The following is a 27,707-nucleotide window of genomic DNA, read 5'->3' as shown; positions in this document are numbered from 1 at the left end:
GGTTTTGAGGAGCAAAGATGGACAGAGGATCTCCAGTTTGTCAACAAATGCATAAGAAAATTATTGAGCTGTTTAAAAGCAATATTTATCAAAGAAATATTGGAAGGAATTTCCATAATTCATCCTCTTCAGTGCATAATATCATGAAACAATTCAAGGAATTTGGAGAAATTTCAGTGCGTAAAGGGCTAAGGTTACAAGTCTAAGCTGAACACACATGATCTCCAATCCCTCAGACGGCACTGAATCAAGAACCATCACTCATCAATAGCTGACATAACCACATGGGCAAGGGATTACTTTGGCAAACCTTTGTCACGCACTTCAATATGGAGTTGTAATCACAAATGACACTTAAAACTTTACTGTGCAAAAAAGAAGCCTTTTGCCAAACATGTCCAGAAGTGGTGTCAACTTCTCTAGGCTCAGAGTCATCTGGGAAGGACCATCCATCACACAGTGGAAATGTGTATTGTGGTCAGACAAGTCAGTATTACAAATCTTTTTTGTAGGAAATGAACACTGTGTGCTCCAGCCCAAAGACGAAAAGGACCATCCAGGCTGTTATCAGCAACACGTCCAAAAGCCAGTGCATGTCATGGTATGGGTTGTGTCAATGCCCTTGGCAAAGATAATTTATACTTCTGTGATGGCAACACTGTACCAACTTTTTTGGAACGTGTTGCAGACCTGAAATGCAGGAATGGTTTTAAATTAACAAATTAAATGAAGTTGACCAGACAAAACATGCAATGTTTGGGTTCATACTGTCTGCAATGAAATTAAAGTCAAAGTAAACTTAAGAATCACTGAGTTTTTTTTTTATTATTATTTGCATTTTCCATATACTGGCCCAGCTTTTTCTTATTTGGGGTTGTAGATAAAAAAAACTAAATTATTTAATGTATGGTAATCTACTTAGTAGGGTACTAACAGATTAAGAAAATCGAGATTTAGCCTGCGTTATTATATGCAGCAAAAATCCTTTTAAAATTATGACCTATTGGTATTTTACGAATATGTTATAATCTATTCAAGGTTATTTAATATGTGGACCCTCTGATCTAAATAAATAAAGGTTCTTTCTGGAACCTTTATTTGGATGAGTCTGTTTGGAACCAAAGATGGTTCCCCTATGGGATTGCTCTGAAGGAACACTGTGGCACATTTATTTTTAAGAGTGGTCTTTTCTGGCTTTTGACACCTGTAATATTCACCAAACTCTGTAATTGCACAAAACAAATTAATATTAACTGCTCCCAGCAAGACCCTGCAATATCTACTCCTGAAAACCTCAGTCTGTCATTGCTAAGGTTTTCAGGAGGGAGTATTATGCGGCATACATGTAAAATATGATTATGAAGCTAAGGTACAGTATAGCAGAATTTTCTGTTGGTCATCAATTAAACAGAACCTAAGGGGCTAGCTAATAAGGTGCCTTTTGTGTCAATATGATAGTTTTGATGATAAAACAATGGAAAACCGTTTTAAACTTGTTATTCATTGTTTACTTGAATTTCTATCTCTGTTTTGTAGACAACTAGACAATAATCTCAGAAAACCATCATGCTTATAATCACTCAGAGTCTTTCACTACATGTTATGAAGAAGATCACAGACATTTCAGCCGGGCAGCAATTGTGGATATGTAGATATTGGTGCAAGATGGAACATAGGACAGCACCTGCAGCAATGTTCATTATGCAATAATGATTATTAAAAATAATTCAAAGTTAATTTAAATTTGCAGTTAGTCACAACTCAGATCATATTATTGGTTTCTGTTAATGTCTACTGAGAAAAACAGCAAAACTAGTAATTGTTACTAACACAAAGACCATGGGCAAAGCTTGGTTTTTAAGCTTGGGGATACAGATGAACTATAAAAAATTGCATTTTTTTTTCTTAAAATCAAGCCATACTTCTGAATATTTACATTACATCCCAAGTCAGATATCATTAATTTTTTGTAATATACATTTACAATTTTAAAGTAAATATCACTTACATTAACATACTGTATGTAAATATCAAAATGATGTAAAAGTACTATGTGTCATTTTTAAAAACATGGGCAATGACAGAAAGAATGATCAGCAACAACACTGGTTATTTATTTACTCATATGTACTTGGCTTGATCCAGACACAAATGGCCCTTGGTTTACAGTTCAAATCAAATCAAATAAAAATCAATCAAATCAAAGTGAACTTTATTGTCATTTCAACCATATACAAGTATACAGATAGACGAAATTGTGAAGCTCAAGGTCCACAGTGTAACAACATGACGTGCAAATAATAAATTAAACATAGAATTAAAATTTAAATTTAAAATTAAAACACAAACAAGACAAGACCTTGTGCAAAGACAAGACAAAGAAGGAGCAGCAATATTGATGTGTAAGATATATAATATAATAAATAAATAAAAATTATAGATATAGATAATACAGAAATTATCAGTGTATGATGATAGTTGTTTAAGACATGTGTAAACAATGACAGGTCAGAATGTTTCACAGCAGAAGGATAACAAGAGTGTCGAAATACTTAAAGGTCAGTATGAGATTTTCAGTTCTTCTCTACATACACACTCATCTTTGCAGGAAAGTGGCTTGCATGTATAAAAGTTCTGTTTTTAGAGGTGGTTGAGGCCGTGTGGAAGGTTCCAGGGGGCAGCCTGGTGTTAAGGAGTCTAACAGCTTGGGGTTAAAAACTCTCCTGCATGCGGCAGATCTGGCTCTGATGCTGCAGTGTGTTCTCTTGGATGGCAGAAGTGTGAAAAGTCCACGTGAGGGGTGTAAGGGGTCCTGCACAATGCTGCAGGCCTTGCGGACACTACGTCTGTAAGATATGTCCTGTAGTGAAGAGAGAGGCATCCCAATAATATTCTCTGCTGTCTTCACTATCCTTTGCAGATACTTGCGGTCGGATATGTTGCAGTTGCCATACCAGACAGTGATGCAGCTGGTCAGAACACTCTCAATGGTGCCTCTGTAGAACATGGTGAGGATGGAAGGGGGAAGACTTGCTCACTTCAGTCGCCTCAGGAAGTGTAGTCTCTGCTGGGCTTTCTTGATTAGTGATGAGGTGTTATGTTTCCACGTAAGTTCCTCAGTTATGTGCACACCGAGGAACTTGGTACTCCTAACAGTCTCCACATCTAAACCGTTGATGCTAAGTGGGATGTGGGCAGGATGTGATTTTCTGAAGTCCACGATTATCTCTTTTGTCTTGTCGACATTGAGAGATAGATTGTTGTCTTCACACCATGCAGACAGCCGTTCCACCTCATCTCAGTATGCTGTTTCATCATCCCTGCTTATCAGTCCCAGCACCGTCGTATCATCCGCAAACTTGATGATGTGGTTGCAGTTGCAGCATTGTTTTCACAAGTCACACTCAATGATGGATGTTTAGGAAATCACTAAATGTGTCTATTTTCTTAGAATCAAGAAAAAGGTCAAAACAGTGATATGTCCATACAGTTATTACTGGAAAAAAATGTGACTACAAGAAGTAGGACGTTGTTTCTCTTTAGCCTATGTCAAAATGAGTGGATTAAACAAATTTTAGTGAATAGTATTTAAATGATAGTAAACTGCAGCACGGTGGCGCAGTGGTAGTGCTGCTGCCTCGCAGTTAGGAGACCTGGGTTCGCTTCCCGGGTCCTCCCTGCGTGGAGTTTGTATGTTGTCCCCGTGTCTGCGTGGGTTTCCTCCCACAGTCCAAAGACATGCAGGTTTGGTGTACAGTAATCCCTCCTCCATCGCGGGGGTTGCGTTCCAGAGCCACCCGCGAAATAAGAAAATCCGCGAAGTAGAAACCATATGTTTATATGGTTATTTTTATATTGTCATGCTTGGGTCACAGATTTGCGCAGAAACACAGGAGGTTGTAGAGAGACAGGAACGTTATTCAAACACTGCAAACAAACATTTGTCTCTTTTCCAAAAGTTTAAACTGTGCTCCATGACAAGACAGAGATGACAGTTCAGTCTCACAATTAAAAGAATGCAAACATATCTTCCTCTTCAAAGAAGCAAACAAATCAATAGGGCTGTTTGGCTTGTAAGTATGCGAAGCACCGCGGCACAAAGCTGTTGAAGGCGGCAGCTCACACCCCCTCCGTCAGGAGCAGAGAGAGAGAGAGAGAGAGTTAGAGAGAGACAGATAAAAAAAAATCAATACGTGCCCTTTGAGCTTTTAAGTATGCGAAGCACCTTGCAGCATACTTAAAAGCTGCACACAGAAGGTAGCAACGTGAAGATAATCTTTCAGCATTTTTTGACGAGCGTCCGTATCGTCTAGGTGTGCGAACAGCCCCCCTGCTCACACCCCCTACGTCAGGATCACAGATAGTCAGCGCAAGAGAGAGAGAAAGAAAAGTAAGCTGGGTAGCTTCTCAGCCATCTGCCAATAGCGTCCCTTGTATGTAATCAACTGGGCAAACCAACTGAGGAAGCATGTACCAGAAATTAAAAGACCCATTGTCCTCAGAAACCCGCGAAGCAGCGAAAAATCCGCGATATATATTTAAATATGCTTACATATAAAATCCGCGATGGAGTGAAGCCGCGAAAGGGAAAGCGCGATATAGCGAGGGATTACTGTATTGGCGATCTAAATTGTTCCTAGTGTGGGTGTGTTTGTGTGTGTCCTGTGGTGGGTTGGCACCCTGCCCAGGATTGGTTCCTGCCTTGTGCCCTGTGTTGGCTGGGATTGGCTCCAGCAGACCCCCGTGACCCTGTGTTCGGATTCAGCGGGTTGGAAAATGGATAGATGGATGATAATAAACTTTCAAATACTCACAATTGTTAGCTGCAGATTTGACTATTAAACACATATTTCCTGCAAGCCATACAAAAGACATGCAAGACAGGGAGCAAAGAATGTAATCATCATATTGTATTTGAGGATTATTAACCTATTTACAGTAGCTGTGGTCTTTAAATTATTTGATTAAAAATGCTCCTTATTTGAGATTTATTTAAGTGTCATTGTTCAGCCACTAATGTGAGCCCCCCCTAAACTCCCCCATGTCAAAGATGTTGTACTAGAAACAGTGCAACTAATCATTTTTACTCATTTAAAGATGTTCTCAGTTCATGTTCTTTTATTACCATACCCACAGCAAGCGTAGGGCACCATAAAATGTAATATTTGGTTTGTGGATCTTCAAACTGTCTCATCATAGTTAGCACCACTGCATAATTATTTCTCCAGTTTTTAATTGTTTTTTTTAGGTAATAATAAAACTGATGCTTGATGTTTGAATTAAGAAAAATAGAAGTTTGATCTCTGAAATATTAGACGCAATTGTCCACTTCTATAAGAGCCATATCATGGAAAAACTAAATTAACCAAGAATATATTCTCATTTATACTGGGACCTGATCACACACACTTTGGACACTTGAAATGTTTAAAAAAGGTGTTTGATAGATATGCTAAACCCCATGATATTTACTAATGTAAAGCTTAATCTGTTGTGCATATATTAAATTGATTTTTTATTAAATAGCTAGTGAGAACTGAAGATGAACTATATACAGCAAGCATGTACATCAGTAATGTGACAATGGCTTTTTTTTAATAGTATATGCCATTGGGTACATCCAATGAAGCAGTTCAGTGATTATCTGAAGAAATTTGTAACTTTCTGAGCTTTTACATTGTTTTTATTATATACTGTAGTTTGAAGTGGTAGTCTTCAAAACTCTGAACAGATTGTTGAACAATGTGTGCGTCATACTGCTGTGTGTTGTGTCATATCCAAATCCCCAGTAAGACGGATGAAGCAGAGTTGCAGTATAACAAATGAATTAACTGCTGAACATATTCAAAATGAGGATCATTGTAATGATAAATATTAATTTGTGTTTGTGATGACATAAAAGACGTTGAGCTTGGACTTTTGTATAGCCATCCTCAAATTTGTGCAGCAAATCTCAAGATGCTTAAAATGTCAACAGATGAGTCTGTGTCATTTGTTTGGTATTTCTGGCAGCTCTATAAGCTTACTAAATATGATCCTTCACATTAACTTCATCAACACAATTTTTTCCATTATCAGTAGGTATAAGCTTAGTGACCTTTCCAATAGGCCTAAAGGCTCTAGGTACAGTAGCTCTGGATCAATGATTAGAACAATTTGCCCCACACTCAGAGAGGATGAGTTCTTCCATTTATGTCTTATTGGAAGTCATGTAAATAGCACATGGTAAAGCTGGACTAAAGCCGATCAACCAGAACTTGGCTATAATCCCAATGACAACATCCTAACAAATCACTTGCTGCATACACTATTTGCGGTTAGAGAAGCATCCCGTCACTCCATGAGCAAGAGATTCAGGGTAACTGGATCTGGATCAGCTATATGAGAAAAGAAAAAGTATCCAAGTGTTTTGGTGTTGAGTATTACCTCTGCTTTAAACATCACTGCTTGGAGAACTTCTTCTGACACAGTTTTGTACTTGGAGGACAACATCACAGGAATTCTTTACTGATCCAACCTCTTATTCCCATACCCCTCCAAAAGGAGGTTCATGGGGCAGATTATGATAAAACTTTATCTTTGCCTTCCAAGTTGTTTCAAAAGTGCAAGCTCCATGGCAGCAAACATTTCTTTAAGTTCTCAGTCTCCACCTTGGAAGTGGGTTCCTCTATTAATCTTATAAGACATACCATGATGAGTGATGAATCTTCTGAGAGCTAAAAGAAATGAATCAGTACCCTTACTAAGGATGAGGTCTAAGTGAACAAATCTTGTAATAAGGCACTTATAGATGATGCCTCAGCAACTTTCCAACCCTCATCCTATTTTAATTGTGAATGGACAAAAACAGTTCACACCTGTAGACCAAGAAAGTTTTTTTTTTATATATATATATACAGAAACATGTATTTGGACAATCAGCCATTTTTGGGAATGATAGGCTGACTACACCTTTTGTGAGTTTCACCACACTATCATTGATGGCGTCTGATGGCTTGTCTTCCTCGAAGTATTCAGTAAGTTTTCCAAATCTCGACAAACACTCATTCTGGCCTAGGGCAAAGTAAATGATCATCATAATCACATATCAGGACTTTAGTAATATTAAGATCATGCACTATACAACATATACATTACTTCCTTAGTTCAAAATTGCAACATTAATTTGTTCAATAGCAGATATAGAAACTGTAGTCTCCCTGTTTAGGAATACATGAGTGGCCTTCATTTTGCAAAAAATAAATACATAAAAAAATAATAAATAAACTTAACAAACTGAAAGCTGTTTCTGTTTTGGCTATCTTTTAACCCATATCTAAACTGCCAATACCCTGCACCCTTGCAAGAATACTGCTGGACTAACTTTATCTGCACCTTTGAGAGTTGTCCAGACCTAGATGAGGTCCACACACAGTCTCATCTGCTCGAAACAGAATAGGTTTAACTCTCTGAGTCAGCCAGAGTATGACATTTCCTTATGTCCTGAGATGCACTTGGTTGATCTCTTCTGCACAACTTGAAGTGCTGCTATGTCTTTCTTGTGACCAGAATTGTACACAAGGCTGAAAATGCTGCCTTACAAGTGTGTTAAGTATAGTCTGAGCATAATGTCCGTTGATTTATATTCTGCAGTTTTTATGATATAACCTAACACTTTTTGCACATTGCTTACATTAAACTGTATTTTCCAAGTGTTTGCTCAGTTCTGACACTTTCTGAGCTGTTGTTTCATATAAAATGATCAATTAAGGATATGCTAAAAGAGTTGAATATAATGAGTAATACTAATTGTAAAGCAGTTACAATGACTTATCATGCACCCTGGCCCCCTTCCAGTACTTCTTACCTCTCCTTTAAACCATTGTGTTGCTTAGTAACATTTTCTTTGCTAATGGTTCAAAACTTTATCTTCCTAACTCCCATTATATCTTGATGCCTTACTCTAATAATAACGTGACAAACTCTAACAGAAAGGAAATGTCAAACTTAAGTGAAACCTATACCTCCAATGTTTCCAACCCAATTAGAGAATGTGTGCAGAGTTAAAGGATATGTTTGGTATTGTTCAAATTGATGTTATTTATTTACAGTCATGGCATAAAAAATTATAATATGACATTTTTCAATAAGGTGAAGCATATTTTGTCAGTTTTAAAAAATACCTAGCCTGCTGTTGCATTTTATATAATAATGGAGCTAATGGGTAACAGGGACCCCATGTGGAAGAAAAGCCTTTAAACTTACCAAATACATCCACAGACTTTAAGCTTACCACAGGCATCCAGGGTGGGGTTACGACTCCCCCTCCCCTCCTTTATCAAGCTATATTCTGCTTATTATACCACTTTTGCTACTGTAATTCTGTTTCTTCAGCAGTTATGTTCCGCCATGGTGTTCTTGTGTGAAAAATCTTCCAATTTTTCAAACCGCAAATTGTTTATACAGTATTAAATTTTAGTTATGTTGCTTAAGCTAACCAAGATGAACTGAATTCATAGGACTTTAATTAGGTGCATTGCAAACTCCTTTCTTTTATACTTTTCCTATGTTGTACTAGTCTGTGTTGACTGGTTTACAACTAAATGGTGGAGAGAAAAGAAGGCAAGTATATACTACAGAGCCACAGAAACTGTTTTAATTCATTTATATCCAGGGAACAGATGACAGGACTAGGAATTACTAAATTAGTTTATAGCTTAAGAAAGGAAGGAGTGCTGTGGTACTTAAAAAATCAAACACTTTGATCAGGATAAGATAAGTCAATCAAATGTTTGCAATGTCACATGTCCTGAAATACCATGTGTGCATTTTAACATAAATATGGCTCGTCTGATAAACTGAAGAGAAAGAAGAAAAATCAATGACAGAAGGGCAACGTCAGAGATCAAATGATGTGAGATCATCTGATTCAGACATCAGAAAGCATAACCTATAAATAACATTGATCGCTAAACCTAAAACTGCCCAGGATGTTAACCACTTGACATTTCTGATTTTCAGTAAGTTTTTCTAAAACTGTTTAGATCCAGACTTTGCTATCTATTTTATTTTCTATTTCTTTTTGTTTTCTATTTATTATATTTTGTTCTATTTGGTATTGATATATATTAATAAATACCATATTGCTTTTATGTTTTTCTATAGAGTGACTGAAATAATAAATGGGTACCAAATGTGAGTTACTTCTGGGTTCCTACAGTAGGTATCTGTTTCTGAAGAGGTAAGTGTTTTCAGGTTTGGGTTTCTTTTAGTTATTGTACATGTGCTCAACTTATCATTCTCTGAGCATAACTACTTTAGCATTACTAAATTTATTCTCGACTTCTCATTTTGCATTAAATCTAACGATCGACCCATGTCTTTGTTTGCTGCCGGCTTAATGCCTAGTTCGCTCTGTTTAACAAGGGCCACCAACTTGCTTGTCCTGCTAATTGCTTGGTCAGTGGCAGCTGTGCTCACTGCTGCTCCCTACTTAAGGAGACTTAAGGCACTGTTGTGCAAACATCAGCCCTTGTGTGAAGACCTAGTAGTGTAAAGACAGGTAAGACCGCAAGTCTGCCAAGCAAGGACAAGGCAAGGACAAGGCAAAGGACACTCCTACTTGACTAAAGTACCTTTCACATTCACGTTTTAATATCTTAAGCAAGTGTCAACAATTCAATCCTGTCCTTAACACATGATGTTTCTCTCACCCCTTTATCAGGATAGGGAGAAACCCAGACAACCTTTGTCAACCAGGTCAAGCCACCACTTCTGACACTCTCTTCTCCTTTGGCTTGTGGAACTGCCAGTCTAATGTCAACAAGGCAGACTATATTCCAAATTTCACCACCCAAAGGCGTTTCCAAGAGCTGTCTCTAATAGAGACATGGATTCAGCCAGAAAACACAATAACATCTACAGCACTATCCTCTACCTTCAACTTCTCCCACTTCTGCTGCTCCACTGGTATGAGCGAGGGGACGGGTATTCTTATATTAAAGTGCTGGAAATTTACCCTTCTAGGTAATGTATGCAACTTCACTACCTTTGAATGCCATGCTATTACTTTTTCCCTCCCAATTAACATGAAGATTATTGCTGTTTATCGCACTCCACAGGTATCTGGATAAGTATCAAGTGCTTCTTGCATTCTTTTCTTATGCCACCATCAATGCGAAGATACGGTTCTACCAGACTAGAATTAACAGCACCACTGACACATACTCACTCTCATATCTCCTTCAGACCATCTCCCCTCACTCATTCCTGCAATTATATACATCATTAACACCTCAGTCAGCTCAGGAACATTCCCTAACATCTTCAAATACACTCTGATTACCCCACTTCTCAAAAAACCAACACTCAATCCATCCCAAGTTAAAAACTACAGACCTGTCTCTCTCCTTCCCTTTGTTTCCCAAACACTTGAATGTGCTGTTTCTAATTAGATATCTTCCTTTCTTGTAAAGAGTGACATACTTGATACCAAGCAGTCTAGCTTCAAGAGGAATCACTCAACTAAGATGGATCTACTCATGGTGGTCGATCAGATACGCAATGCTAGAGCTACAAACATGTTATCAGTCCTGATTCTGCTACATCACTTCTCTTTTTTGACACAGTCAACCACAACATCCTTTTTGCCACCCTCCCTGAAATTGGCATCAACTGGTACTGCTCTCAGATGGTTTAAGCCCTACATTGTGGGCAAGCCTACCTACAGTGTGTCCTGGTGTAATAAGAAGGTTAATTGTGCAAATTTAATTTGTGAAAATGAAAATTATTTAATGCAATTCAGCTGAGAGAGAGATGGCCAGAGATGGACAAATGACAGCTGCAAGTTAGGTTAGATTGACAGAAGGTGTATTAGGGGCACACAAGCAAGTTATTTTAAAGTGCTGATGTCTGCTTGACCAATATGGCTAAGAACCTGGGGTCTGGTGAGGGTATTAATAACAAGTTAGTTATTCTGGTTTCTAACATGAATTCTATGAATATGTAATCATGTGAGTATTTATAAGGACAGGGATCCAGCATGACTTCAGAAGCTAACCTAGGTTCCCAACATTCCCAGTTGGAAGGGACATCTGAAATCTTCCACTTGGCTAGGATTTCCCTCTGCTTCTCTCCGGCATGTTTATATATGTATATGATTTTATATATACAAAGGAATGAATTGTTACCCTGCTGCCTCACATTTAGGAGACCTGGGTTCGCGTCCTGGGTCCTCCCTATGTGGAATTTGCATGTTCTCCCCGTATCTGTGTGAGTTTCCTCGGGGTGCTCTGGTTTCCCCCCACAGTCCAAAACCATTCAGGTTAGGTGCATTGGCGATCCTAAATTGTCCCTAGTGTGTGCTTGGTGTGTGGGTGTGTGTGTGCCCTGCGGTGGGCTGGCGCCCTGCCCAGGGTTTGTTTCCTGCCTGTGTTGGCTAGGATTGGCTCTGGCAGACCCCCGTGACCCTGTAGTTAGAATATAGTGAGTTGGATAATGGATGAATGGATGGATCTATTTTTGTACCATATTTCTCTCTCTTGTAATTATTTTCGACCTGGGTACAACAGGTATAGTATTTGGTTCTAGTCAATTTTGCATCAAAAAGATACACATCCCAAGGGAGAAAGAACACCCCTGCTGGATACACCTGGCGAGGAGAGTTGTCAAAGGCACACCAGACATGCACTGGTGTACCCTAGGGATGGGGCTGAGTTCTCTACTCTTCTCTCTGTACACCACCTCGCTGGGCTCCATCATCCAATCCCACAGGTTCTCTTATCAGTGCTATGTCAATGACACACAGCTGTACCTGTTGTTCGCGCCAGAGGGCAATATTGTATTAGCTAGAGTCTCTGCATGCCTTACTGATATCTCAACCTGGATGAAGAACCACCATCTACAGCTCAACCTGGCAAAAACAGAGCTTCTTGTGATCTCGGCCAGCCAGTCTGTTCATCTCCCCATCTCTATACAGCTTGGCATACAGCTTGGCTCACTGTTGCTAATACCTGCCAAGTCAGTATGCAAAGATGGGGTGGTAACTGATGAGCAGCTATCTTTTTTGACCACATTCATGAAGGTTCACACTGTACAGTATCCTCAAGATCAGACCTTATCTGGCAGAGCATGCAGGACAACTGTTAGTCCAGGCTTTGGTCTTGTCATGTCTGGACTGCTGCGACTCACTTTTGGCAGGAATACCCGCGTGTGCTATCAAGCTGCTGCAGATGATGCAGAATGCAGCAGCCCATCTTGTATTTAACAATCCGAGACGGGTACATGACACTCTTCTCTTCAGGTCACAACATTGGCTCCTTGTAGCAGCATGCATTAAGTTCAAATTCCTGATGTTTGCCTTTAGAGTAGTCAGTGAGTCACCACCTGAGTGTATGGAGACACTGGTCCTACATTCCTTCTGGACCACTCAGGTCTGCTATGGAACAGCATCTGGTGATGTAACCACTACATAGCATCAAGTCTCAATCCAAACTCTTTTCCTGTGTAGTTAGTAGTTGGTGAAATGAGCTACCCATCTGTTCTGTGATTATCTGTGAAACTGATGAAGGAAAAAAAAACTTTTGTCTGCGATACTTTATATTCTTAGTTAATTTGTTTGTTTAATTGCTTTATTGATTGTAACCTATGATTTTAAATGTATTATTTATTACATCTTTACATTTGTGGCAATCAACTTTTTTTACCCATTCTGTTACACTTGCTAAACAAACAGACTCTAGTCTAATGTTACTCGATTGTTTACCTCTTGTGTAAGTTGCTTTACATAAAAGCATCTGCTAAGCAAATAAATGTAAATGAGTTAGATGGTTACTGTTCTATTCACAGGGTTTATCAAGGTGATTGAAGTCGCTTGTCAATTTTTAGAAGAACTGTGGTAAAAGCAGGACATTTTTTGGTTAGTAAGCAGCATATAAAAAAACAGTTGTGGTTGTATGTGTGTCAAAATGACACCCGCATGTTTGTTAGAGTCCCTGTATAGAGAATCTTACCCAGAATATTGCAGAGTGACTGGCAATTTGTCCACTCAAGACTTTGTCTGGCTAGGATTGCTATATGTATGTGTATGTAACTGTGACATATGTGGAATATTACATAATGATTGGCAATTGGCTCCACTCAAGACTTTATCTGGATAGGATTGCTATGTGTGTATCTATGTGTGGCAAGAGTAGATAAACCAAATAAACATTCCTGGTAAGTCTCACAAATATCACAATAATGCACATTGCTTGTAATAACTTAAACATGCATTCAAATCATAGAATTTTTTCCTAAATGGCACCTACTTTTCATCTATTACCTTCTTTTACATAACCTATAGAATGAAATTTATGCAGAGTTACAGTGTGGCAATGAAAAGTGCACATCACAGTTTCATTTTGTACAAATAACAAAATCTGAAATGAACTGATTACACTGCACACTGTTTTTTTTTTAAAGTGTGCACGCAAGGTAAAAAAAAAAAAAAATCAGCAAATGAAAAAAGCAGAGTGTGTGATGGAGCCAAACCATACTGAATGAAGCGCCACAAGCCAACTATCATATTGTTCAACACATAATGAATCACTCTTGTTGAGGAGATGGAAATAAAAGAACCAAAGACAACATTGTTGATTGAATAAACTCACTGATGCTCACTGATACCAATAAATCTGTAAAAACATGGGGAGAATGTGCAAACTCCATTCAGAAACTGGTATTGTAAGGTAGGAAAGACAGCTCTGTAGTACCACTCTGTCTATGCTAAAACATTCCATACTAAACTTATTAAATTCAACCTGAATAAAACTTAATTGAATATAGACCACTAATGCAAACATGTACATTTTCATTCTACAGCAGCAGGCAATATCTCTGCCAAATACCCAGAAAAGCTCCTATATAGTTAAATAATGTAAGCAATCTTTTTTTAGTTGCTATTGTCTAGGCGTCTACTATGGAGGAATATTTTGGACAAAAATAAATGTGCAAATAAATAAAAGTACTGTGAATCATGAGCATAAGTAAATGTCTCATGAAACATGTTGTTTTGTTGCTTATTTATTTAATTTTATCCATAATTTTCCCCCAAGCGCATCATGAAATGCGGCTTGAAATAAAACTGGCACTTTCACTCGTCAAAGTTGAGAGGGTGGGCACTAGCACATACTATGTTTTGATTAGTGAATCGTCCTCTGTAGATTGCTCGTGCCTAATGCAACACATCTGTACAGAAGATGGAGGTAAATGAAACAGCACAGGCATTAATTAGAAAAATGCTTACTATTGCTGATGAAATGGATTTTGCTGAAGTTATCACATATTTCAGAAAGAAAAACTGAAGATTTATCAGAAGAAATTACAATGTTGGTGGCCCTTTTAGACTACAATATCAATTAAACTATTTTTGAAACCATAAAGAACTAGTGCAACAGACGAGGCTACACGCCAGTTCAGGTGACAAAGTTACCTGCCCTGGATGCCCATCCTTTGGCATTCCAGCTGAGTCAATTGAACATTTCTTAAAGCAGTTTAAAAGTATGACAGATTGCTGATCTATATGGTGTCTCACAGAAGACAAGGTGAATGAGCCAGTGCGAGATAAGTTGAGCTGCACCTGTATCAGTTTAGACACTTTGACACGAAAAGCCCAAAGCAGCACCAACTAATATTTTGTAACTGATCTTGTTTGCCATTGATTGGAGCTGTAAAGTTGTTCAAAAAAGTAGCTGCAAATACGTATGCACCTGACTTTAGACTTGTAAAACAAGGGTGAAATAGTCAGTTCAAAATATAAGTTCTGTTTAGTTATTTCAAGGTTACATTTGGAGGAATATTATGGACAAAAATAAATAAATAACAAAAAAAATATTTCAGGACACATTTATTTATGCTCACATTTCACAGTATTTGTGTATAGTTCTACTGAACTGCAGATCGTTCGTGGTTACTTAAAGCAACACTTGTATCTGTTTTTAAAGGCAACGTAACTTCGGAAGCGTAAACAGGAACTGATGACTTATCTGACCTTAAGTGCTGATCATTTCTTAAAATCTTTGCCGCACAGTTTTAATCATAGTCTTGCCTTCTGATAAATAAAACACGATTACTACTGTTATCTGATTTTATTTTCGATACCCTGCTTCACGGACATGCGTTATAGCATACGCAGTTAATTATCAGTCTTGTCGCAGACCAAACATTACTGGGACTTTGTGCTGCTTAGTCAAGCTTTCATGCACTTTTCATACTAGACCATGTGGCTGAATTTTAAATGGTCATATACGTTTCTGCGTGCAGTGTTTTAACAGTTTGCACAGTAATCTTTAGAAAACAAAATATGTCCAAAATGTGGACAATTATCTTCATTTTGGTTCTTTAACATCTAAAAAGTGTCAAGTAATCTTGGTTTAACAATTCATTTTACTTCTCAATTTTTTAATGTAATGCTGCTGCAAACAAAAAAATGCACTCACGTTTTTATGTTCGGGATCAGACTAAATAATGCGTTTAGTAAATTAACAGCACGTTGGTCCTACTGATCCGCCAGTGCATTCGCCTTTAGTGTTCATGCTTGATCACAACATGCGTTTGTTGTTTAGAGCAGTTTAAGATGGGGTGCACTAAATGGAATGCCGAAATTGCTTACTTCCCACGATTAGGATATATCGAATACTGAATGATTAATTGTGGAATACACTTATTTCGAAATTCTAATGCAGCAGAATAGAAACGGAAGCAAACGGCGAAGATAACAGCCCTGGTAATAGCAAAAGGTCTACAAAAAAGAAATGAGTGGGTCCCCAGTTCCTGGGTCAAGAACCAAGCAGTTATTTAATCTTCATACTGTAGCCCAGAGGTGTGACCAGAACATCATGTGTGGATGGGCATTTGGCTTGTCTCTTGGGGGGGTGTTAGGGGGGTATTGGGGCAAAAAATATCCATCCATCCATCCATCCTTCCCTATTTTTGGGGGTCAAATAATAATAACATAGTTTTATATAACATATAAAAGCAAAAATTGTGGCATAAATCATAACCTATTTTTCAATAAAATTAACAGAGGCAATGGAACTTGTATTATTATTTTTTGTGAACAAATATAGAACTACATCTACAAGGTAAATATCAATAAAGTCAAATGTATACAACATATGAGAACAAGAACAGAAACGTGGCTCATTGTAGTCATTAGGGAGGCTATAGGATATCAGTTTCCAGTGTTTAACCTGGATATTATCTACAGGACCAGTCTGCCATTACTCTTGACAAATTCTGAAATAAATTCATTCATGTCTAGATTTTTTGTGATGTTTTTCTCATGTGACAGAAAGACTAAATTTCTCTTCCTTGAATGCAGCATTGTTCGGCAGAGTGGAGTGAGAATGCGGTTCAAAGTAGAGAAAGAGCTTTCTCATGCAACTCAAGACACACCAATGATGAGTGTTGTGACATATAGTGAATGCAACATAGAATCCACTGCATGTGCCTGTAGAATTGCATTGGCTGGTTTCGGCACACCAAGCACATGAAGGAGGAATTTTCCTGTATTGAAGAAATTCTGCTTTTTTAATTGGGTCAAAAGACCACATGCCTCTATGCAAATGTCAAAAGGGGCAGTGCCAGCCTCTGCTACCTCTGAGAGAAGCCCCCTTATACCTTCCTCATTGTTGACAATGGACTTTGTGACATCATAATGACTGGTCCATCGTATTTCTAGAAGTCTTTTCAGTGTGTGTGTATTGTATGTGTGTGAAACATAATGTCTGTGACAAAATGTGTTCAATGAATTTGACCAGTCAATGAACTTCTTAGCCAGAGGTTCTGATTCCGTTGCATGTATCACTGCAAAATGGAGCTGGTGGTTGTAGCAGTGGGAGTGTACTTACCAACTTTGGTAACACCACCCCTTGCCCCAGACATGACAGAAGTACTATCAAAACAAACTAAATTGTCTGGGCTGTAACCTAGCTCAGAGAAATGTGACAGAATTTGGTTACAAATATATTCAGGATCAAGCTGATTCAGTTTAATTAAGCCAATCAGGTGTTCTTCAGGGATGGAGTTCTGGACAAGTCTAATCACTACAGACAAATTCTCAATGTTACAGCGATCTCTGGTACCATCACGTTTAATGCAAAGTCCAGGAGAGTCAGCATTTTCGTATTTGGTCCTGATATCTTTTACCACCATTTTGGCAAGAGTCTCAATTATTTCATTTTGAATTACATTGGATGTGTATTTTGCGTTGTCTGGGATGTATTTTACAATTTCTGCAAGCTTGGCATCTTTTTTGATCGTGTAATCAAAGAACTTAAGGAAAAGTCCCTCCTCCCCACCTTCGTGATTGTGACCACGCAGAGCCAGTTCATTGACTGCAAGGAACTGAACGGCCCCCAATGCTTTTCACATAATATCTATTCTTTTCTATTGGACCCAGTAGTTGAACTATGCTTTCACCCGTCTCTGCCCGGCGCCGATACTCTTGTCATGTAGACATGGCTCTGACGTGCGGGATATTAGACGCGTGTTTGTGGAGGCCGCCACCGTCTTTTTCTAGAGCTTTTTTCCAATTAGTGTAGCCGTGTTTGGTGAAAATGTCCCCGCGGTCCGAATTGGAAACACTAAATTTGCAGCAGGCAAAGCAAAAGCTGGCATCTCGGACAACAGAATATTCAAGCCATGGTCGAGACTGATACCAGCTTGCACTAAGACATCTGAGGGTCTTTCCGAATGCGCACTTGGGATCATTAATTAAAATGGGCTGGGATGGGCTATCCATATTTAAGTCCGGCAGACCGGACTGTATATTTTGTTGAAGGCAGAGGTTTGGAGTACCCGACACGGGTGCAGAGCTGGAGGATTGTGTAGGCTTATCTACATCTTTTGGAGTTTCAGTTCCTGACGTGGGTGCGCTGTGCTCCGTGTTGGTAGCAGCGGTGCTGGGCTCAACCATGGAGCCAGCAGCTTGCGGAGGGACAGAGGTTGAAGATGTCTGCTTTTTAATAAGCCACCTATGCATAGCCTTTGGTGTTACCAACCAGAAAATAAAAGAAGAATGGAACGTATACGCTGTTTTAATTAAAGAATGCAGTCAACAGGTTCAAAACGTGCTGCAAAATGTGCGGCGAAGAGAACTGTGAGCAGCACAGTGCCTGTCTAGTGCAGGAGGCACTGACGGATATGCCCCAAATTCAAACGGGCCAATTGGAAAGCAACTCAGTTTTGAAAATCAAATATTATTCTTCTCCAGAGTTTTCATTTTGCAGGGTGGGCATGGCTTGTCTCTGGGGGGCAGTGCCCACCCCAGCTCCCCCGTGGTCACGCCTCCGCTGTAGCCCTGTCCTAGTCGGATCGCGTGGTTGTGTAATCCTGTACACATTGAGTGGTGACTTTAAATTATATCAGCACACACACTTTTAAAAATAGAGGTGCTGAAATGGTTCTTCACACCAGTGCCATAGTGGAAAAAATTTTGATTCCTAATAGTACTCACATGAAGGTTCCAGAAAGAACCTTTATTAATTTAAATCGCTAACAGGTTCAATAAAAATAAACAGACAATAACAGATGTGTGCCATACCAATGGGTTTCTGATTTTTAAATGATTTTACTGCATACAATCACACAGGCTAAGCTCAGGTTTTCTTGATCTCTTGGTACCCTGCAAGGTCTTCTATTATACACCATATATTTATTTTTTGTCCATATACACTGAAAAAATGGCATGTCAGATTAAAATAAAAAAATATGTACATTGGTTGCACATAATAAAATTGTTTTAATGAAAAAAAATTTAATTATGCTTAATGCACTAAATTATTATATTCTGAAACAACATGCTATTTTTATATAAAATTAATGTAACTTTTTCATTCTCTGTTAAATTAATTATGTTACGTTAAATAAACATGGCTCATCCAGTGGCGGTTTTTGATATGGATCGACATGGGCGGCATCTTGGTGGGGCGGAAATTTTTTTTTTTTTTTGCGCGCGCCCATGCTGCCCCGACATCATGTCAGCGCATTTTTGGGATTGCATGGGCACCGATCGGTTTTCTATTGCCCATTTGCGGGGAGTAAGGGCGCCCTCCATTTGCAAGGTGCGCCTGCTGCTTGCCGCCAAAAGGGTCTGGCTGCGGAGAGGGGCGGGGCGGCAGGGGACTCTCTGGCTGGCTGGAGCGGCATCTAATAACCAGCTCGCAAAATAAAACAAAATAAAAACAAACACAAGTGCACCAGACATTATGATATAGACTTATAATTTGCACCGATGTGTTTTCTAAATCCTATCACACCCATATATGTGGGAAGTGAGTGCGAGGGCCCTCGGTGTGCCGGCTTGCTGCTGCTGCTGTGCTGAAGTCTCACACACAACCTGTCGAAAGGGCAGGGGGGCCGGGTGTTTCCAAATAAGGCAGATTTCATCCATAATATTGTCAATCCAAGCCCATTATGTCACAATTCATTTTTCCTGGGTTGTGCGAAATCGCAGAAAAAAATCCCTATACAAACCGAATCTGCGCACTAAGGTGTAGGTCTATTAGTTCACGTTGTGGTGATTCTCGGGTTGGGGGATAGGTGTTGATACTGGAATGCAAAATTAACACCGATGGAAGATGGACAAGAAAAGGGCAAAGCCACCAGGTGCACAGTTTAGAAAAAAGAGAAAAGAAGAGGAGGAGAAACGAGCAAAAGATAAAGATAAGCAGATGTGTCATTGGATAATGGCAGGTATTATGCATGACATGTATCCTGAAACAAGATAACATTAATTAGTAGGGATAGGGAAAACTTCTGTTTACGTTTGTTAGCCACTTGGCTATGATAGTAAACAGTAGACAGACAGTAAACACTGATGTGACTTACTGAATCTTTTGGACCGTGTTCAGCATAATATTAATTAGCCATTAAGGAAGAGGTGTATTGTTGATTTGTCTCCTATTCTCAATGTATGACGAATTATAATGGCTGTTTGTTAGCCGTTTGCATACTATGCTACGCTAAAACCGGACGATAGTATTCTATTGTAGTCTAGCTCAGGGGTAGGCAACGTCGGTCCTGGAGTGCCACAGTATGTGCAGGTTTTTGTTCCAACCCAGTTCCTTGACGAGAACTCAATTATTGCTGATGAAGCACATATTGCTTAAGTGACATTTTAATGCTTCATTTTAGTGGTCTCGCTTGTTAAGGTTCTCCAACCTTAATTGCTTATTTCAATCTTAAACTGCTGCATTCAGTGTTTTAATTGCTCCTTATTAGCAATAAGATGTAAAACAGGGGTAGGCAATGTCGGTCCTGGTGAGCCGCAGTGGCTACAGGTTTTCATTCCAACCCAATTGCTTAATTAGAAACCAATCCTTGCAAATCTCAGACCTTATTTAATTTTATGGCTTGTTAGTCTGTGCAATGTAAAGCTCTTATATCGTAGATTTTTTTCCTTTCCAAGGATATCATCCAAATGATTTGAAGCCTAAAACAGATCATTTTCAGTCTGTCACATTTTTCTGTTAAGTGTTTTATTAAATCAAACCGTGCATGATGAACACACACAGATGCAATTGGAAAAAAGCTAGCTGGAGAACTGCTGGCTGCTTTGTCTTTTACATCTTATTGCTAATAAGGAGCAATTAAAACACTGAATGCAGCAGTTTAAGATTGAAATAAGCAATTAAGGTTGGAGAACCTTAACAAGCAAGACCACTAAAATGAAGCATCAAAATGTCACTTAAGCAATATGTGCTTCATCAGCAATAATTAAGTTCTCGTTAAGGAACTGGGTTGGAACAAAAACCTGCACATACTGTGGCACTCCAGGACCGACGTTGCCTACCCCTGGTCTAGCTGACTTAGCAAAAAAAAAAATCCCTTTACACTATTAGGCTACATTATTTAGGAAAGTTATCTTACTGTAATTGCAGAGTAATGCATTACTTCCAAATACTGATGTTGTGATAGCCTATTCAATAAAATGCTTGTTATACATATAATTCTGAATATTTGATAAATTGGGCAAAATTATATGTTTGTTTTAATTATGAAAATGATGCATGCATGTATCAGAGTTTTATATTGAGTTTCTATTCAAGGGCACTACTGAAATATTTTGGAGCACCCTCTGCCACTGCCACTGCCCAAGATGAGGAGCCATCCACCTCCTCAGCCACATATGTGTCTCCACAAATGTCTGATCCCGAGGATTAAGACCCAATTGTGGCCACTTCAGGTGTGATTGTGTGTAGCCTGAGTGTGTGTCGCATAATATTTTGCAAAGACTGTTCCACCACTATGAATACTGTGTATTCCAAATAACTTGTGTATACTAATGCAAATGTATGCTCATAGGAATGCCTGGAGCTGAACCCCCTGAGGATGAGCCCCTGCCTACGGACCCTGCAAACTGGCCTTCAGATATCACTGACAGCATTCGAATACAGCTGGTTTGCAAAGGACCAAGTAAGGTAGCACCTGACTTTGTTTTCCCTAGAAATGAGGGTGATGGAAGAACTTGCCACCACCAGTATTTTAAGAAAACACTAGTTAGCGGTGAAAAGATACCTAGAAGTTGGCTAGTATATTCTGAGAAAAACAACAGTTTTTTTTGCTTCTACTGCAAGCTGTTTTCTAAAAGACACATCAATTTAACAAGTTCTGGACTGACAGATTGGAAGCATGCCAGTTCTCTTCTCACCTCACATGACAATAGTCCTGAACACCACAACTCCATGAAAGCATGGAAAGAACTGGTAGTGAGGATTAAAAAAGGTGAAACAATTGACAAACAAGAGATGGCACTTCTGTAGGCTGAGAAAATAAGATGGAGAGCGGTGCTGACTCGTCTCACTGCTATCATTCAGTCTCTCGCAATCAGAGATTTAGCACTAAGGGAAAACACAGAAACATTGTTTTCTCCATCAAATGGCAATTTTCTAAAAGAAGTTGAACTCATGGCAAGGTTTGATCCCATAATGCGAGAGCACATTAACCGTGTCCGGAAAGGCACTTGCAGTCACACCAGCTATCTCGGTCACCATGTACAAAATGAACTCATTGATTTGTTGAGTAGCAAGATCACTTCAACAATGGTTGATGATATCAAACTGGCAAAGTTTTTCTCCATAATTCTAGATTGCACTCCAGATATTAGCCACACTGAACAGCTGTCAGTTGTGATTCGGATTGTGTCATTACAAGAGGAGCCCCATATTAAGGAGTATTTTATAGGTTTTTTGGAAGCTGACGAATCCACAGGGAAAGATTTCGCATCCATGATTTTAAACAGGCTGGAAGAGCTGAAAATTCCTTTTGAGGACTGCAGAGGTCAGTCATATGACAATGGGGCCAACATGAGGGGAAAAAACAAGGGCGTTCAAGCCAGGCTCCTGGAACTGAATCCTAGAGCTCTCTTTGTTCCCAGTGGAGCTCATGCACTGAATTTGGTTGTGGCTGATGCTGCAAAGGGATCTATTGATGCCACAAGTTACTTTGGGATTTTGCAAAAACTTTACAATTTGTTTTCAGCCTCCACTCAGAGATGGGCCATCCTGAAAAAAACATGCTAACATTACACTGAAGAAGTGGTCTGAAACAAGGTGGGAAAGTAAGATCAACAGCGTTGAGCCCCTGAGGTACCAAGCATCTACAGTGAGAGAGGCTTTGATTGAGGTGAAAGACCACACCAAAGACTCAGTCATAAATATTGAGGCCCAGTCTTTGTCTGAGGAGGTGGGATCATACAGATTCAGCATTTGTACAGTGGTGTGGTATGACATCCTGAACCAAACCCACCATGTGAGCAAGCTCATGCAGTCTCCCAACATGCTTGTGGATGTAGCGGTCAATCTCCTCAAAAAGACAGAGAGAGGTCTCTGCAACTAAAGGGCAACAGGCTTTGCATCTGCACAAATGTCAGCCAAGGATATGTGTGAGGACATGAACGTAGAGGCTGTTCTGCAACAGAAAAGACTGAGATCTACAAAGCGGCACTTCTCTTACGAATCATTTGATGAGCCATTGAGTGATGCCCTAAAGAAGCTGGAGGTGACCTTTTTTAATGTTATTGTTGATGCTGCAGTGTCTTCCATCCAAAAGGGATTCACCACATTGGAAAATGTGAGAGAAATTTGGAGTACTGACACATTTTCCAAATCTCTCAAATGATGACCTCACTGAACAGTGTAAGGCCCTCAGTGCTACTTTGCTTTTTCAGGACCAATCAGACTTGGATGCTAGAGAGCTTGCACAGGAGATTAAGAATTTGCCTGACTTACCATCAAAATCTATGACCTCTCTTGAGCTGCTGAACTTTGTGCATGACAGTGAACTCTCAGAAATATACCCAAATTTGTGGACTGCTCTGAGAATTGCAGTTACTCTACCTGTAACTGTGGCTCCAGCAGAGAGGAGCTTTTCAAAGCTGAAACTTGTGAAGACATATCTGAGGTCCACTATGTCTCAGGAACGCCTCACTGGCCTTGCCATCATCAGCATCAATCATGCAATTGCTGACCGGATTTCACATGATGACATTATTGATGACTTTGCATCAAGGAAGGCAAGAAAGGTCCTGATTTAGATGACAATTATTCCATATTAGTGTGTGTTGTGCGAAGTGCAATCATGTTAATTGTGCAATTTAGGAATGCCTTATTTTAATTGAATTTGCATTTTATAACTATTTAATATAATAATTGTTATATGTATGTGTTATTTTGACTTCTGTGTGTGCTTGATTTATATTTAAAGTTCTATTTCTTCCAATTTATATGTAAGTTATTATGTTTGTATATATATATATATATATATATATATATATATATATATATATATATATTTATTTATTTATTTATTTATGTGGTTAAATTCAGTATGCTTTCGACAACATTTTTTACAATAAAATATGTTAATGTACAATCCTTAATATGTGTCTGTGTGTGTGTGTTTGGGGCGCCAGAGGGGGTGTTCGCCCAGGGAACCAAACAGGCTACGACCACCCCTGCTCATGTTAATAAAGCAACTCCTCGCAGGAGATAACCTGGGAAACGAACCGCGGTCTCTTTACTGCGAAGCAGCAGCGTTACCACTACGCCACTCTCATTGTACCATTAAAAGAGAACACAAGAAAAACGCAAAACGGAATAACGTTGGTCTGTGTGATTAAGTATTTTAAATGAATATCTGAATATTTCTCGTTGTGTGTGTTTTTTATTTTTTTAAACTTTTATTTCACTAACCTTTTGCTCTTAACCACCTACAATAACTCAAACGAAAAACCTGTTGCGTCTTTGAAAGTCACATGACTTTACCGTCAAGTTATCCACCCTCTGCTGATGATAAATCCGCTTGGTGCGTAATTTCCGGTGTCCTCACTATAATATAACTATTTTGAATTCTACATAAATGACTGAAATTAGTATATTGCACATCCCACAAGATTCAATAAATTAAACATGATCGAGTTATGTTCAAAAGTGGAACATAAACAATACGTGTAATATAAAGTAAATACATTCTTGTAAATGTAACAACCTGCCATTTCCCTTTTTTCAGTGTACAAGGAGCCCTTTTTAAAGATCAAATAACCAAGTTCATATACAAAGAACCCTTCCAAGATATGAATGGTTCTTTTTCAAGCAGTGGTTCTAAAAGGAGCCACACAGCCCAATAAAATGCCAATAAGGAACCATTATTTTAAGAGTGAAAGAATTTCAGCAGTGGGCACAAACACTGGAGGTTAAACCCTGAATGAGTCACTATCGTTTTACACAATTTATAGTTGATGATCAGTCTGTCCTGTAATTCTCTGGGATGTGTTACTACAGAAAACAGCATATACAGAGAGAAAATGCAAACCTCATGCAGTGACAGGGCTGAGATCATGCTATTCATATCAGTATTTAACAAGTCAAATTACCTGCTGAAGGCATGGGTAATAATGTTGCCAGCTCTCATTAGGGGGCCTTTTACAGTAAATGTTGTGCATATATTTATACAACAGTTTAATGATTTTCATGTTGTACTCTTATTGACGGCTTATTTTTTTCTCTAGCGACTTTGACAAAACTTGCTGATTTCAACATTTGGAACATTCCGAGCTATTGATCAGATTAATGTCTGCTGATAGCCTTCTGGGTATTGTTTAAGTACTCTATCTTTTATTTATGTGGACAACAGAAGACATTGCAGTTTCAAAGATAATAATAAGACGTTTTTCTGTAAAATACAACAGAATTAAACCCTACTCTGCCTTGACAACTCTAAGTATTGCATTTTACTTAAATTTTAGAAATTAAGTTTACTACACTGTAATCTTCTCGCTGCTGGTTAGGAAAACGGATGGATGGATATAATGGAGGTAACCAACTCCACCGTCGAAAAGCCTGCGAAATAAACAAACGTTATGTCTGTGAAGAGGAAGAGATGTGAGCCTCATTTGATCTTATACATTTTTTTATTCTGCATATTTTTCAGTAGCACCTAACTGTAAAGGAAGGCACAGAACCTTCAAAACAAGTCTTTTTTTTAACTACTAAGACCACTTTCTGTATATTAAACTATGTTTCCGTTTGTCTTTTTAAAATATCAAATTTCTGTTGCCGATTTATAAAACCGACATTAAAAAAGCCTTTCTTTTTCTCGCTGATGACTCTAGTATATGTTAATGGATAAAGATAGTTTGCTTCGATTCCTGGAGAAATCAGAGAGAAATTACGAACTCTTGCTTAATTTTAATACATGACATTAATTTTTATAATGACTGTATTGATATGTATAATGACCACTAGATGTTAGTAATGAAGGTATGTTTAAAACAGGTATAGATGTTAGCCGTAAGGACGTGCAGGGCAGACTGGCGCAGCCATATATTGAAACGATGGAATACCTTTAATTTATTGCTTAAACAATCTGGGACAGTAGTGGTGCTTACTTTCTCTGGGTGATCTGTGGATTCATTTTGTTTTCTGCACAGCTAAATGTACGATAAATGTTCCAAAAATGTCTTCATTTAAAATGTTTCCTTCGTTATTTTCTCTTTAGTATATATTATTCTATCAGTGTGTAAACTGAAAATTGTCACTTATTACATCGTCGGTACTCTATCTCTGAATAGAAAAATAAAAATACCGTTTGTTAACTTTTTTCTTACCCTGTCCGACTGAAATGGAACTGTAACTGAACTATCCAACTCTAAATGAATTATGTCGCAGTTTCACTACCTCAAGTAAACTTATAAGGAATTACAAAACTACGGAAGTCGCGAGGGAATGCAAGAAGAGGTTCGATTCACGTGACTATGAGTCACTACAACGGCAATCCTAATATCAACAGGAGATTTCATTTCTTCATCTGAAAATTACGCGCATTTTGGAAATACCAAACATGCACACAGTGTCACAATGTGGATAGCCAATGGGCAGTGTGGACCAGGACAGCCTCCAATAAAATATAACACTGGGCCAGTGTGGAGGTTGATACAAGGGGCCCCTTTACAAGTCTTCTAGCGTCCCAAGATGGGTTAATTGCTGGTATTACTTGATCAGTAAACTCCTCATTGGCCAGTGATCGCTTGGTAATGCTGGGCCTCTGTAATCAATACACCTAAGAATTGCATTACAGACTTGAATTAGGACATGCTGTGTTATAAATTAAAATAATGCATTTGCAAAAAAATGTTGAAAATAACTCAAACAATAATATCCGGAGCAATGAGCATGCTTCTGTCTGAGACAGCCAATCATGAAGTTTTTTCTTGAAGCGGTTCGTCCACTCGAATGAAAGATCGCTGTATTCGGAAGCAAATTTTGGGAAATGGTTAGTTTCTTTGTCACCTTATTTATAATGTATAAAGGTGTTTATGGGTATTGTCAATTTCAATTGTACCACAGTCGAAATCGGTGTGTGTTACATTATGGGTGTTAGTTGGCACATTTCGATGTTAAGAGATTATACCGCTAGCCATATTTTATAACAGTAAAGGTAGATAAAATAAAATGGCATTATTTAGCTTTAAAGCCTCCTTACTGTACTGCTAGATAGGTAGTCTGAAGATTCGCCGCATAATTTCTTGCTTTTTTAACGTTGATGCAAATATGCTTCGACTTAGTTTTGCTGGTGGATTTTAGATTTTGAAGAAATACAAATAACAATTTGTTCGACTTCAAAATGTATCGTTTGTAGATTGGATACTATATTTTAATTACATTTTCATGCACTGAATAGTATTTTTAATCATATGACAGAACTATCCTCACGAAAGTATATTTCTGCACTTGTACTTTATGCGTGTTTACTTCTTTTAAAAGCCAAATTGGAAGCTTAGTTATCAGGGAACTGACAACAACAGTGCAGTTATAAGAATGGTGAATCGGGCAGCAAATGGACACAGTTCCAGATATGGCCCGGATATACTGTAAGATCAGGACCAGATCTGGCATACAGACCTTGGTCCAGTGTCTTTTTGCACAATGGCCCAATACCCTCACAGATCAGGAATTTTACCTGGGCCAGAATTATACCAGAGCTGTGCCAGCATCAAATAATTTTTTTAAAATCCGTGCCTTTTCTGGCACACATCCATTACAGCCCCAGACTGACTCTGTGCGAAATCTGGCCCCCGTACAGCCAAGTTCTTAAAATTACCTCAGCTTCTAATCTGGATAAGGCAAATAGGGCTAACGTCTGCTGAATTGTTGAAAAAAATGTAGTTGAAATGATGACCTTGCCTTAAT

At 38.6% G+C, this 27,707-nt stretch overlaps 1 protein-coding gene across 1 annotated transcript in view; it reads right to left on the bottom strand.

Annotated features, from left to right (window-relative positions):
- The window catches only part of LOC127526608 (uncharacterized), a 45,783-nt gene extending 28,611 nt beyond the window's left edge, over positions 1–17,172 (bottom strand). The window contains exon 1 of the mRNA XM_051922492.1: positions 16,869–17,172. Within this exon, the coding sequence (XP_051778452.1) occupies positions 16,869–17,172 (304 nt within the window). The remainder of the gene's footprint in view (positions 1–16,868) is intronic.
- Between the last annotated feature and the right edge of the window lie 10,535 nt (positions 17,173–27,707).

The sequence above is a fragment of the Erpetoichthys calabaricus genome, chromosome 2 (genome assembly GCF_900747795.2).
Source record: "Erpetoichthys calabaricus chromosome 2, fErpCal1.3, whole genome shotgun sequence".
In the NCBI taxonomy this organism is placed as follows: Eukaryota; Metazoa; Chordata; class Cladistia; order Polypteriformes; family Polypteridae; genus Erpetoichthys; species Erpetoichthys calabaricus.
Note: the sequence above shows the minus strand (reverse complement) of the source record. Positions and strands in the feature narration are given on the sequence as shown.